This window comes from Danio rerio, chromosome 13 (assembly GCF_052040795.2).
Source record: "Danio rerio strain M-AB ecotype USA chromosome 13, GRCz13ab, whole genome shotgun sequence".
In the NCBI taxonomy this organism is placed as follows: Eukaryota; Metazoa; Chordata; class Actinopteri; order Cypriniformes; family Danionidae; genus Danio; species Danio rerio.
In genome coordinates, this window is record NC_141033.1 from 14,144,243 (window position 1) to 14,158,285 (window position 14,043).

The 14,043-nt window shown below is 35.0% G+C and overlaps 1 protein-coding gene across 2 annotated transcripts in view; it reads left to right on the forward strand.

Annotated features, from left to right (window-relative positions):
- Positions 1-14,043, forward strand: part of atrn (attractin) — a 176,136-nt gene that overhangs the window by 22,181 nt on the left and 139,912 nt on the right. For both annotated transcript variants that reach the window (XR_015505497.1, NM_001353962.1), the window contains exons 3-4: positions 4,843-4,956; positions 8,668-8,796. Coding sequence is in view for 1 of the 2 variants with exons in the window: in NM_001353962.1 (NP_001340891.1) it covers positions 4,843-4,956; positions 8,668-8,796 (243 nt within the window). In the remaining variant the exon portion in view is untranslated. The remainder of the gene's footprint in view (positions 1-4,842; positions 4,957-8,667; positions 8,797-14,043) is intronic.

Below are 14,043 nucleotides of genomic sequence, written 5' to 3' on the forward strand. Positions count from 1 at the left end.
ACAGTTTGTGTGTAACATTTGTTTTTTTTTTAAATAAAAAGTCTTAATGTAAACAATTTATAAAGAAAGAAACATAATGTAAATAAATGGTCATTTATATGAATATGTCAGTAACTCAATTTTGACAAAAAATGTCAGATAGAACCTTATAATTCTAAGGTGATGATATGTATATTTATATAGCTTGGTTCGTTAGTTCGTTGGGTTGACTAGTTTTTTCACTACAATCGATCTGCCCAAGAGTTCATTTCAATCGAGCCGAGATCACCTCATTCAGGCTGTCTCAGACCTATTGTTTTGGCACAGAACATAGTGAGATAATGGGGTAAACACACCAGTTTCGGAAACAAACGTCTAGTTGTGAAAGCACCATTAGTTTATCAATAGTACTAAATAGAAAAAAAAAAACTATAAAAAATTATTTATTTAAAAATCTGAAATTTAAATCTTGTACAAGAGAACTATGATGGACATCACCAGTAGCCTATTGTATTTATCAAATTAAATTTCTTTGAACTTAACATGTTCATAACATCATCATTACTCCGAAATTTAAATATTACGTGTAAGTGAACTTAAGTTCATGAAAGAGTGGGAACTCTGTCTTTTCAACATTATTACTTTATTTCAACAATCTCTTCTGAAAACATTCACAAGTACTGTACCTCCTGTCACATACTGACATGAATTTAAACATCACACTTTAGCCAATGCTGTTTGTTTACAACCTTTTTGTAGTTGCAGCATCCAGACTAAACGCATGCAAATACTATTTTGATGAACAATACAGCAGTCATGTCCTCCTTATTATTGTCAGCAAATAGCATCAGGACTGCAGTTTTAACTAAGCAAATATGTTTTAATGTTTAACTGCATTAAAAAATAATAAAACAAAGTAAAAAATAAATAAATAAAATCACCTGTTTAGATAGCGATACGTGAGTATATTATCATAGGTTTCTTTAGTTTTTGGATGGACTTTTCCTTTAAGCCTGAACCTGACCTCTTAATTTGAATTTGTAACCCAATGTGACCTGACCACTATTGTAATGCGTTTATGGTCTGATGCAAAATCGATAGCTTTCTTGCACTCCACCCAAGAAACCAATAAAATGTCTTTTGTTTATTGACATAGTATTAAAACAATTGTTTTATCGACTTCTAAAGGCAGATTTGAATCTTATCTCATAATCTTATCTTTTTTTTTTTTTTTCTTAATGTAGGGCTGCATTTTTCAGTAATGTGCAAAACATTTTTTTGAAAGTAAAATAATGTGATTTATTGCCAGTTGAGATCCTGCCTTGGAAAAAAAATTGACTGTCAATCTCTTAAAATATTTAAACAATTGTTTTATTCATTATAAACTGTGTTTTCTTTGTTTTTCCACTGAAATGGTCATTTTTTTGTTTATCACAAATTGATCTGAAAAATGACATATAGGGCCCTATCATACACCCGGCGCAGTGTGGCGCAAGGCGTGACGCAGTAGTCTTTTGGTAGTTTAAGCTTGGCGCAAGAGTCGTTTTGAGGCGTTGCGCTACGCTATTTAAATAGCAAATGCATTAGCGCTCATTTTTGCGCCCATAGGCGTTCTGGTCTAAAAAGGAAGGCGTTCTGAGGCGGACCGCTGGCGCGTTGTTATTTTGAGAAACTATAATAGATTTTTCATTAGACCAAAACTAACCTGGTCTAAACTCCTGCGCAGAGTTGCGCCTCGCTTACGCGCTGCTTAATACGAGAGCAATAGGCAAATATCTTTACATATGAAAAAATGTAAATATTAAGGATATATATAGGATATAATAAGAATAGATAGAGGATATAAATATAAAGGATTAAAATATTACAAAACATATTATTTTCTAGCCTACATAAATATGAAAAACCACTGCTTTTATGTCTTCTTCTTCTCAGGAGGCTTTTTCAGTTCATTCATAACAATTTGTTTTTGTATAATGTTATTATTATTAGCAGTATTATTTATTATATCCATATTTATATTTGTTTTATTAAAAACAAGCTTAGATTTGCCCACCTGTCAGGTTTTAGACCATATGGGGCATTACATGTGTTTTAGGATATAACTCAGGTTTTTGAGCACATTTTGTTATTATTATTCATTTATTCGTTTGCTGGAAATTAGAACTGAATTTAGAAATAGTTTTGAAACAAATATTTGTGCTTAACAAACAAAAGTATTTATTTATAGACTAATTGATGTCTGTGCGTAAAGGTTTCCCTATCCAAGAGCGAAAGTGAAAGTGATCCATTATCTCTCATTCTCACGCAGTACATGCTCTGTTTAATAGTTTTCTGTTAAAAAACTGTTAACTGTTAATTGTTTGCTTGTGAAATGCTCATTTTTTCCTGCTTAGACTTACTTTGCGTCCTGTAAATAGTGAATGTGCTCTTGGCGCGACGCAGCTGACTCTTAAAGGTAATGGGAGATGAGACTCTAATTGGTTTATTCTAAAAACACACCTATAACTCATTAAGAAAATAAACTCAGCCCTTTTAGACCCTGCGCAGAAGCGCAGGGCAGATTTCCCATCCTTAAATTAGCAAAAACGCGTCCTGACACGCCCTGAAAGCATTTGCGCCCTGCGGTTTGCGCTTTGCGCATGGACGGTCAAAATAGAGCCCATAATGTGTTTTAAATGTATTTAATAATTTATTCTGTCTGATTTAAAAATAAAGTTATCATATCATTTTTTTAATCTGTATGGATCTTTAAATATACATACAAAAACTTTAGAGTTGTAGTTGTAAACTGAAGGTTGTCGTTTTGTCATAACTGTTTGTGTTGCTTGTCAGTGAACAAAGGCTGTGTGTAGTAAATAGTGCTACATCTGATTTATTATTATTATTATTATTATTATTATTATTATTATTATTATTATTTTGTTTAATAACATGTAATTGCTCCAAGCTTACTTCATACCTATAGGCGAATGCTTAAAATAAATAATTCTGTGATGTGATTACAAAGTCATTTAACTATTAGTTTCTGTGCAAGAGCGCCCTCTGGCTATTGCAGGACATTTACAATTGATCAAAGAACTGTGCTTCCATGAAAAGATGTGCAAGATGTAATTTCTTACCCTGTCACATTTAACCCATTTGTTTTGCAAACTGGCTAATTTACCTCTTATTTTGGTCATGTGTTGGGGAAAGTTACATTCGAAAGTAATGCATTACAATATTGAGTTAGTCCCCAAAAAAGTACAGTGACTAGTTGCGTTAGTTACTTTTTATGGAAAGTAATGTTTTGTTACTTTTGGGTTACTTTTGCATTTATTTATTATTCAAGTAGAGGAGCTCTGCATTTAACAGCACACGGTATTATCTTTATTTACCTTTGAAAAACACATCAAATGATAATAATGTAGGATAATGTTATTTTCTGAGAACTTCCTGAGCCCAGAGCTCTACATGCCATATATAAAGATTAATGACAGTTTAAAGCAATGTGTTTGATGCTTTTGTACTTTTGTCTTATTAGTGAAGTAAAATGAGCATTGACAGAATCCCTTTTTACTTTTTTCCATGCATTATGAATAATGAAAATACTTCCAGTTCACAAACGTAAGGCTCTGCCATCTTAGTTTCTGTTTGTATCTGCAGGGAGAAAATTCTCACATTGAGTACGGGATTCAACTTTCATTTTAATTCAGCAATTTATTTTTTAAATCAAATTAATTAAACTTTAAAATAGCTTGCATTACATTTTTAAAAAAGTAACTTAACTATTACTACTTAAATTTAAAAGTAATCCGTTACTTGTTAATTAGAAAAGTAATATTATTACGCAACCTTCGTTACTTGCTATGCCTTACCCCCAACACTGGTCGTATGTAATGTGCATTTATATAGTGCATTTATTGTGTTTGGCCATACACCCAAAGCCATATGAAATGGCCACATGAATCAGTCAGACAGAATGTTTGGAAACGTGCATTGCACATCTTTGGCTGTGTCAGAAATCGCATACCTCCCTACTATATAGTATGTGGGAAAAAGTATGCAAACCAAGTAGTATGTTCAAATTCATTGTATTTAAAATACAGTATGTGAGAAGTACCCAGATGACCTACTACTTCTGGCTACTTTCTGAAGTGCACATCCAATGGACGCTATGCTATCCCATGATGAGGTCACATGATAATGACCAATGGCAGATGTAGTACATCTGAATTTCGTTCATACTACACTCATTCATACTATATAGAACAAACCTATGTAATGGTCATGTTGTAAATTTAAACGTAGGACCTACTTGAGTGTTTCAGGCGCAGTTTTTTTTTTTTTTTTTGGTTGAATTTAAAATTCTAAATGCTCTAAAGTTTGGTTTGCTGATTTCTAATTCTATTGGACAATAGATAGGAAAAACTCAAAAGATATTTTTGGCTCTGAGTTGACTTTTTACATTTTTAAAACTTTTTTAAGACTTTTTTCGGTTCTGGAAAATTATGAGGTGCCCAGGATACATAACCAATGATCAAAACGCTCACTATCTATAAAAAAACAAGTTAAAAGAGCGCCTCTTATTGCAACGCGTCTCTTGTGTAATGGGTGACTAACCATGAATGCCCTGGGTTTACTCGCATGGCTCGATTAAACACATTTTGGTGAACTTTGTAATGCTGAATTCGAACCAAGAAAAAACTTGCAACATTGTGAATTAACTTCCTCATTGTCAGTTTGATTTCCTGTTTGGAAAAGCAAATAGTTTGACATCTGAAAACCATTTAGTTAGGTCTTTTAAATGACCTCTTTATTGATTTTTTTTTTTTTTTTTTTGGTTGGTGATGTAGTGGTTGATGGCTTTACTTCTTTCGACAGGCCAAACTCAATCCTGAGGCTTCGCTTTGAGCATTTTGCCACCGAGTGCAGCTGGGATCATCTGTATGTGTATGATGGAGACTCCATCTACTCCCCTTTACTCGCCGCCTTCAGGTATTCTCTTCGTGTGTGTGTGTGTGTGTGTGTGTGTGTGTGTGTGTGTGTGTGTGTGTGTGTGTGTGTGTGTGTGTGTGTGTGTGTGTGTGTGTGTGTTGTAAACGGGAGCAGTGAGATCTCCAGGTAATGACCTGTTAATCCAGGATCAGATTAGAATGTGGGACGTTTTGCAGTGTTGTGTGCTTAACACACCAGACACTGTTTTATAAACAAGTATTCTGTCTGAATGTCACCGGAGAAATGTACCTAATTTTAGGTTGAAATATCAATCAATTATTTGCTGATACACATATTTCTCATACTTGATTTCTCATCTGAGTGTGTCAATTTACCATGGCAGCCAGCAATAATTGGAAAACTCTTTTGACCACAATGTCCAACTGAGTTTTAAAACACATTTGTAGCCAATCAGCAGTAAGCGGTGTGCAGTAACTATGGTTATGATATCAAAACAACGTCTTGCAAAATTTGCTTAGTGCTCCATCCGTAGGACATAATAAATTCAAATGTAAAATTTGAAGCCCTTCCCCTTGACACTGTTTCAAGGGCCGAGGGGAAAGGTCCCTAGGGTGTGTATGTGCCAAAATACCAAACAAATAATGTTTTAAAAATCTTTGAAACTCCCCTTTTTGGCCTTTGATCTAGATTGTGCTGTTTGATGACTGCTTCTTTAAATTCAAATGAGATTGTGCTTGAAAGAGGGTAGAGCTACAAACGCCTATGTGGCAGCATAGTGGCAGAGTCAAAATAGGACATTATCTCTGTAAAAAAAAACTGAAAATGTCAAAAGAAATGGCTCAGAAGAAGGCAGTCTATGGGGACTAAGGTGTTCATGTATGCATCCTAAAACTTTACATTCATAATCTTCATGTCAGATAACCTCTGACATTATCTTTAGCAGGTCAAAACTAATGGTGTAGGGCTGCTTCTCACTCAGGGCTGTTTATGCTATAGATCGTCACTAATCTGTGGGACTTTGGGAGAATGTCAATCAAAGTGTTTCTGCAGACTGTTTTTATCAAGTGTGATCATAAAAAAATTTAATCAAATAATGTTTACCCTTTAAGACTGACTATTCAGAGACTGTTGCCACACAACTGTGTTTATAAAACTTTATAATCCACTATAAAAGTGATTTTTGCTTTTTGGGTCCCCTTTAATGTTTCAATGTTCCCTCAGCACTAATGCATAGATTTTTGTTGAAAAGAAACAACAAACATACAATGACTTGTACTTGTTTATTAAAAATTATAAAATGAGTAAGAGGACATAGTAAATTATATTGTATTTAAATTGCTTAAAGTTTGTGCTGACACATGAGTAAAAGATTTATAATATAAAGATTTATTATGATAATTCATTAGTATTTTGTGGCTGCATTGTAATCAGATTTTAGGGCATACTCACACTACAGTTGCTTTGAACCGGGCGCTTGTCCCTCTCCCGTCTCCCCCACTGCCTGCACTCACATTACATTTGGGCCTGTGCACGCTTACGCCATCGATGCTGCTCTGATCAGTGTTCAATAGAGAAGCGCTCTTGCTCAGCACAGTGGAGATTTTTTTTAGTTATATTGTTTTAGTCGTTTGGGATGCAGTGACACACAGTCAAATCTTTCGCCAAACAGATTCGCCACTTTTGACGCTCATAAACAGTCATAAAGTCCTCGTTCTGCAGGAATTAGGAGGTTTGCTGAAGGCACAGCTGTGGCACAGTGAGGAGTTTGCGTCTTTAATAAAATATGACAGTTTATGTTAATTGAATGGTAAGAATGATTAATAAATCCATATGAAACTGTTCCTTTAAAGTCACGTCTCACTTTTAGTTTTGGGCTTAGGCGCGTTATGCACACACAAGCGTATCGCGCCAAAGCCCAAGTGAACCGCGCTCTGGCACACCTTTTCCAACACGGCTAGGGCCGGCCAAGTGAACCATGCCGGACCCGATTCAGCGCACTCACACTTCTCAAACGATCCGGGAAACGGGCTTGGGCATGGTTCGGAAAGCATAGGCCCTTAGTATGTCATCAAATGATTCACGTTCATATGTATGGCAAAATATGTATAATTGAATTCAGAATTATTAGCCCCCCTGTTTAATTTTTTTCCCCCACAATTTCTATTTAATTTATTTAACACATTTCTAAACATAATACTTTTAATAACTCAATTCTAATAACTGATTTATTTTATTTTTGTCATGATGACAGTACATACTATTTTGCATATACACATATACAGTTTATATTGACATTTAAAGTCTTAACTAGGTTAATTAGATTACCTAGGCAGGTTAGGGCAATTAGGCAAGTTATTTTATAAGGATGGTTTTTTCTGTAGACTATCAAAAAATATATTATATACATGGTCAAAATTATAAGCCCCTTTAAGCTATATAATATAGCTTAAAGGGGCTTATAATTTTGACCTTAAGATGGTTTTAGGGGTGTCAAATCGAAATCGATCGAAATTTATGCTCAATTTCGATTATTGAATCAAAAAATAGAATCGTCGATGCTGCCACGGCCCCATGTCACGTCAGCTTGGCTTGCCAAGTGGGAAAAAAACAGGCTTGTTGAAGTGCTCGTTAAACTGCAGAAGCAGGAGACCCGTCGACAGAGCTTAAACCCTCTCCTCTTTCAATGAAGTCGCCGGTGTGTAAGCATTTTGGATTTACAGTGAGTTATGTTGACAACGTTCGTGTTGTCGACAAAAAACACAGTTTTGCAAGCTCTGCTATGTACGTATTACGTACGGTTCGTCCGATAGACAACACCGGCATCTCGATCCTCCGCCCGCCCCCGTTGCAAATCCGCTCGTGAAAAGTACACACTTAGGCCCTGTTTACACTGTCTTTGTTTTTAAATGGCATTTTAGAACGACAGCGATTTGACATCCACAGTGGCGTGTAGCGTTTCTAAACAGCCCTCCTTCCTCTCTACCTCTGAAAATGCACATCACGTGACCACACAGACACAGACGCACACACAGCCATATGAGCTTGAGACAGCAGGTCCAGGCAGTCAGAGGACTGCTTCAATCTTTCACTCACTTGTACTTTGTCATTTTAGCGAACACTTCAGATACTGTTGGCTGGTTCCTGTTGGTTGTGCATCGTTTTTACCGACACCATTATAACGATACAGATCACTGCCTATTCACGAGTCCCGCAGAAAAAGTGATTGACAGGTGATAATTATGTGTGTATCTTGCCTTTATTCATTTACTGTATGATTTGTTTATGGGTAAAACAAAGACCATGCAGGTCAGGTAGTTAAAACGGTAAGCTACAAATAATTAATTGGTCATTAATTAATTATTCATGATTGAAAATCGAATCGAATCGTGCCTTTAGAATTGAAAATGTAATAGAATCGAGGATTTGGAGGATCGTGACGCCCTTAGATGGTTTTTAAACAGTTTAAAACTGCTTTTATTCTAGCTGAAATGACACGAATAAGAATTTCTCCAGAAGAAAAAAAATATTATCAAACATACTGTGAAACTTTCCTTGCTCTGTTAAACATAATTTGGGAAATATTTAAAAAAGAATCCAAAGGGGGGCCAATAATTCTGACTTCAACTATATGTATTTCTTTGTATGTTATATAGGTTATTGTTACAATGAATTACATGTTCATGTATGTATAGCTTTGTCGATCTTCAGAGGTGTGAAGTGTTTGAAAATCTCTTGTCTTTCATGTTCCAGTGGTTTGATTGTTCCTGAGAGCTACAGCAATGAGACCGTTCCAGAGGTGGTGGCTCATTCTGGCTTCACCCTGCTGCACTTCTTCAGTGACGCTGCCTATAATCTCACCGGGTTCAACATTTCCTACAGGTCAGTTCAATTCCTGCACCAAAACAAACTCCTGCTTATTTATGCTGCACATTTGCATGGTGTCTTCAAGGCATTATGGGTATGTTTCCATCATAAAGACTGTTTCAGAAGGTAGACACTAACTGCTGCAAGCTCTATTATACATTACCTTGTTTTTGTCTTTAGTGTAAAGCAGTATTAAACATAGACAGTGGCAGATGGATTGATATGTTCACTTTAAAGTCATTTGTGTTGATCAAAAATGAACAATTTTTGTGTTTTTTAACTTTACAATCGTACCACTATTTAGGCAATGTCCACACAAACAATGTTGTTTTTGTTCTTCTTCTTTTCGTCCACATGAACATGCAAAAACACAGTTAAGGTCAAGCTGAACCCACAGCTGGTGATAAAATCCTTTTATGGTGGATTGACACCAAACGTGGAATTAAGTAATTATAGAAAGTAAATTGCTTACAATGTCAATGCAAACACATGAGCAGAGATGAATTGCTGATGCGTGGCCTGAATGATTGCAGAATGCATGATGCATTTGCCACTAATTAGTGGAATTCAGCTCTATTGCATCTTCTGTGTTTGGTGTGAACTTAGCGTGAATAAAGCCAATCAAAATAGGGAAAACAGCTAGCACGCTAATGCCATGAGGCAAAAACTATGGTTTTACTGTCCACATGATCGCACTATAACTTGTGTTTTTGAAAATCTTTACCCTTGTTGGAGTCTTGAGAAAGTTATGGTTTCAGTCACCTGATACTGCATCTGTAAAGAATATTTCTGTGGACAAATGGCCAACAGTGTAGAAATAAAGCTGTAGACAGGCCCTTAACATGGCTTCTTGCTAAAAGATTAAACATTTGGTAAATTATTTCTAAAAACAAATGAATGCAAGCTTAATTCACTTCTTTTAAAACAAAAACTAAAAAAATCATTTTTGAATGTTAGTCTACTCCGTCACTTATTAGTTTCCATTTATTTATTTGGAGAGCAAGTACGCACACCTAGAAAGAAATGCTGGCATTGAGTCATGATTTAGAATCATAAACATTTTTTAAATATTTTTTTTTATCTGTATATTTAGATGTAACACCTGAATAGACATGGGCCGGTATAAGATTCTGACGGGATGATAATCTTGGTTTCACGGTATCGAGATGACTGCTTTAAATTTTGTCCTTTTGTAAATGTCTGGGTAAAAAAACAAAAACTTTTTTCCCATTTAAACACAATATATTTTATGTTAAGAAACATTTTTTAATATTTTGTAGCAGTAAACATGTCAGGCTAAGTAATTCAAAATAATCATTGACTTCTGCTGTCTTCAATAGTTTAAAAAATACACAAATTTCTTTACAATTTAAAATGCTGCCTTTAGATATTTTCTGCTGGAGATACTGTTGTCTTAAAGTAAATAAAAAATCTTACACATACCATAGGAACTGTATAGCAGAAAATTTTAAAACCTTGTTTTTTCCAAACCGCAGTATACTTTGATAATGGTTATCGTCCCATGACAACACCAGAAAGGAAATATTTTAGAGACAGATCAGAAAAATGTCTAATTTCTGTGCCTGAATGGCCAATCAAGTAGAAAAAATCGTTTTGAAAGTAACGATTTTCATGTGGACAGGTTTCCTTATAGTCAATGTAGACTATAGAGTTTTAAATGTATGTCTCAATTACAATTTCATTCATTTGAATATCATTCCTTTAAGTAGATTTGAGTCTAATATTGTTTTGCATTATTACTGTTGTTATTGATAGTAATGTATTGCTGATAACAAATAGATGCAAACATGATGGACTTGTTTAAAACTTGTTTAAATCCTCTGAACTTGTTTAAATCCACTACTTAAATCCTCTTGCCAGGTTTAAACTTTTGAAGGTTGGTATCCAAAGATATAATTGCAGTTTGCTGCCTCTTTGGCAATTAAAATCAGTCACTAGTTTCCATTCAGTCCAGATCATTCTTTAAAGGGCGTCTTCCTGTATAGGGTGCAGAAAGGAAGTTTGCCATGTTTGAGAACAGAGATTATTTCTTGAAAACAAGTTCACTGTTGCTACTGTATCTTGGACTTTGAAACTATAACTTTAAATGACTACTTGTTTACAAAACTTTCTTGCACTGGTTCAGAACAGCATGCATTTTTATGGAGGTTAGGTGTCTTTGAATGCCAGAATCATGGGTATTATTTGGGGTATACATTGGGGGAAATACGTTTTAAACGTGACATTTTTGTCTTAGAAAACATATTTCTAAAGGTGCTGTTGACTTAAAATTTTTACCAGATGTTGGTAACAACCAAAGAAATTCATATGTGCAAAGAAAACAAATCTAATTAGTTTGCAAATGAAGTTATGTGTAATAAATTGAAATGGCAGGCAAAAAGTATTGAAAACATAAAGAAAGGGTGGTGTAGAAAGGCAGTGTAAGCCCAGACAGTAGCTGAAATCTCTCAGTAGTTATTTAGCAACCCTCTGCCCTTCGTCATTGTAAATTCATATCAGTTACTTCAGTCCAACATCTACATTAACAGGATGTTAAAGATGAAACAAGACTGGACATTTCAGCAAGACAACGATCAAAAACACAGCCAAGGAAACTCTCAAGTGTTTCAGAGAAAGAACATCAAGCTGTAGAATAAGTCAATAACCTGACTTAAATCCAATATAAAATACAAATTAAAGATCAGATTTGATAGACGAGATGCACAGAACCATCAAGATTTTCACAATCTGTTGAATTATGTGGGGGAAAAAAAACACTGACTTCAAATGCTTTATAGGAAAAAAAAAATGCCTTTTTGTATAAAGTATGAGATACATTTCAGTACTTCAGTATTTTCTGCTTGTATTTCATTGTCCTTACACATAACCCATTTTTTCAGATTTTTTTTGGTTATATTTGTATGTTTGTATTGTTTGGGATTACACCAAAACCATTGTCAACAGCTTCTTTAGAAACAAAAAACTAAGATGACGTGTTCAATACTTACTTCTCCCCCTGTATATAAATAATGGTGCAGCTAAAACATCTACTAACAAAAATACTCTGTTATAATGGTCATGGTGGTTGAGGAACTTTTAAGTTTCAAGCTGAACAATAATGTCTTTCTCGAATTGTGTCAACCAATAAGATGATGTTGCCTTGACTTAATCCAGAGTTGTCTAGTTTTTAAAATAACATAGTCCCACTTACATAGGAAATATATTAAGCCGTGTTAAACTTAGAAAAAATGGTAAAACGTGTAATCGTTTAGTCAATCAAAAGCAGCCTCGGGCATGCTTATGGTGTGTGAAGCTCATCGTGTGACCATTTTTATGTACTGCACTCTTACTCTTCAGCTATGCATGGGTATGTCCATATTTACATTCTGTGGCACCTTTAAAACACTAGAGATCAGTTTATGTCAGAAAACAAAGTTAGTCACAATTTATTTGCTGTATTGCCAACAAAAACTAGTGACAGATAGCTTGATATATCTGAAAGAGATAAATACAGTGTGAAACTTTGGTCATAAACCGAGTTCACTGATAAGTGAATTTGTGTTTTTGGGTCAATTTGATAAAGTTAGTGGTCTTCTTTTCATAACAATAATCACCTTAAATTGGTTATTAGGTGCTTTCTGAGTGTGTCTTATTAACTTTAATTGACTGATTTAATTAAATAGTGTTAAAGATTAATAAATAAAAATGAAATAATTGTAAATGAAAGAAACCTGGATTTTTAGAAGGAAATACATGGCCATAGAATAGAAACAAAATTAAGTAATTAAAAATAAATACATTTATGTTTTGTTTGGGGAGCAAATATGTGCACCTTGATCATCATAAACAATCATAAACATTTTCTCAATGTCAGTTTATCTGTATATCTATGTTGATATAAATCAAAGTTTATAAGTAAATCTAAACTAAGATAAATAGACATACCCCTGATGCATCTTGGCTGTTAAACTCTTTACAATTTCATAATAATACAAATAAATAAAACATTAGTTTTTGCCTTTTCTCTTAATAGAAGGAATACATAAAGGTATTTGGTGAAAGAAAAACGTTTCTAAACCCAAGTCAAAACCCAGGTTCAGTCAAAAAAAAAAAAGTCACATGGATTTGGACTGAAAAAAAAAATCACACTGGAGCAATGCATGTAACATACATTTCCATATGATCACAAAGAAAAGTCTTTTATATAAATTATTTAATATGTTTCAGTACTTTCTCCTTGTGCCATTCCATTGTTATAACATTGATTCTATTAATACATACATACATACATACAGTTAATTTAACCCTTTCGAATTGCTCTAAATGTCTACTTTCGAACAAATATTTCTAATTAGCCAATCACATGGCAGCAACTCAGAGCATTAAGGCATGTAGACATGATCAAGACCATCTGCTGCAGTTCAAACAGAGCATCAAAATAGATAAGAAAGGCAATTTAAGGGACTTTGAACGTGGCATGGTTGTTGGTGCCAGATGGGCTGGTCTGAGTATTTCAGAAACTGCTGATTTACTGGTATTTTCACGCACAACCATCTCTAGTATTTACAGAGAATGTTCCGAAAAAGAAAATATCCAGAGGACAGCAGTTCTGTGGGCGCAAATGCCTTATTGAGGCCAGAGGTCAGAGGAGAATGGCCAGACTGGTTCGAGCTGAATAACCACTCATTAAAACCGAGGTATGCAGAAGAGCATCTCTGAACGCACAACATGTCGAACCTTGAGGCGGATGGGCTACAGCAGCTGAAGACCACACGGGGTGCCACTCCTGTCAGCTAAGAACAGAAAACTGAGGCTACAATTGGCACAGGTTTACCAAAATTGGAAAATAGAAGATTGAAAAATTGTTGATGGTCTGATTTTCGATTTATGCTGCGACTTTTGACGTCAACACCATGAAAGCATGGATCCATCCTGTATTGTATCAATGGCTCAGGCTTGTAGTGGTGGTGTAATGGTGTGGGGGATATTTTCTTGGCACACTTTGGGCACATTAGTACAAATTGAGCATCATGCCACAGCCTACCTGAGTATTGTTGCTGACCATGTCCATCCCTTTATGACAACAGTGTACACATCTTCTGATGGCTACTTCCTGCAGGATCGCACCATGTCATAAAGCACGAATCAGACGGGTTTCTTGAAAATGACAATGAGTTCACCGTACTCAAATGGCATCAACAGTGACCAGATATCAATTCAATTGAGCACCTTTGGGATGTGGTGGAACAGGAGATTCACATC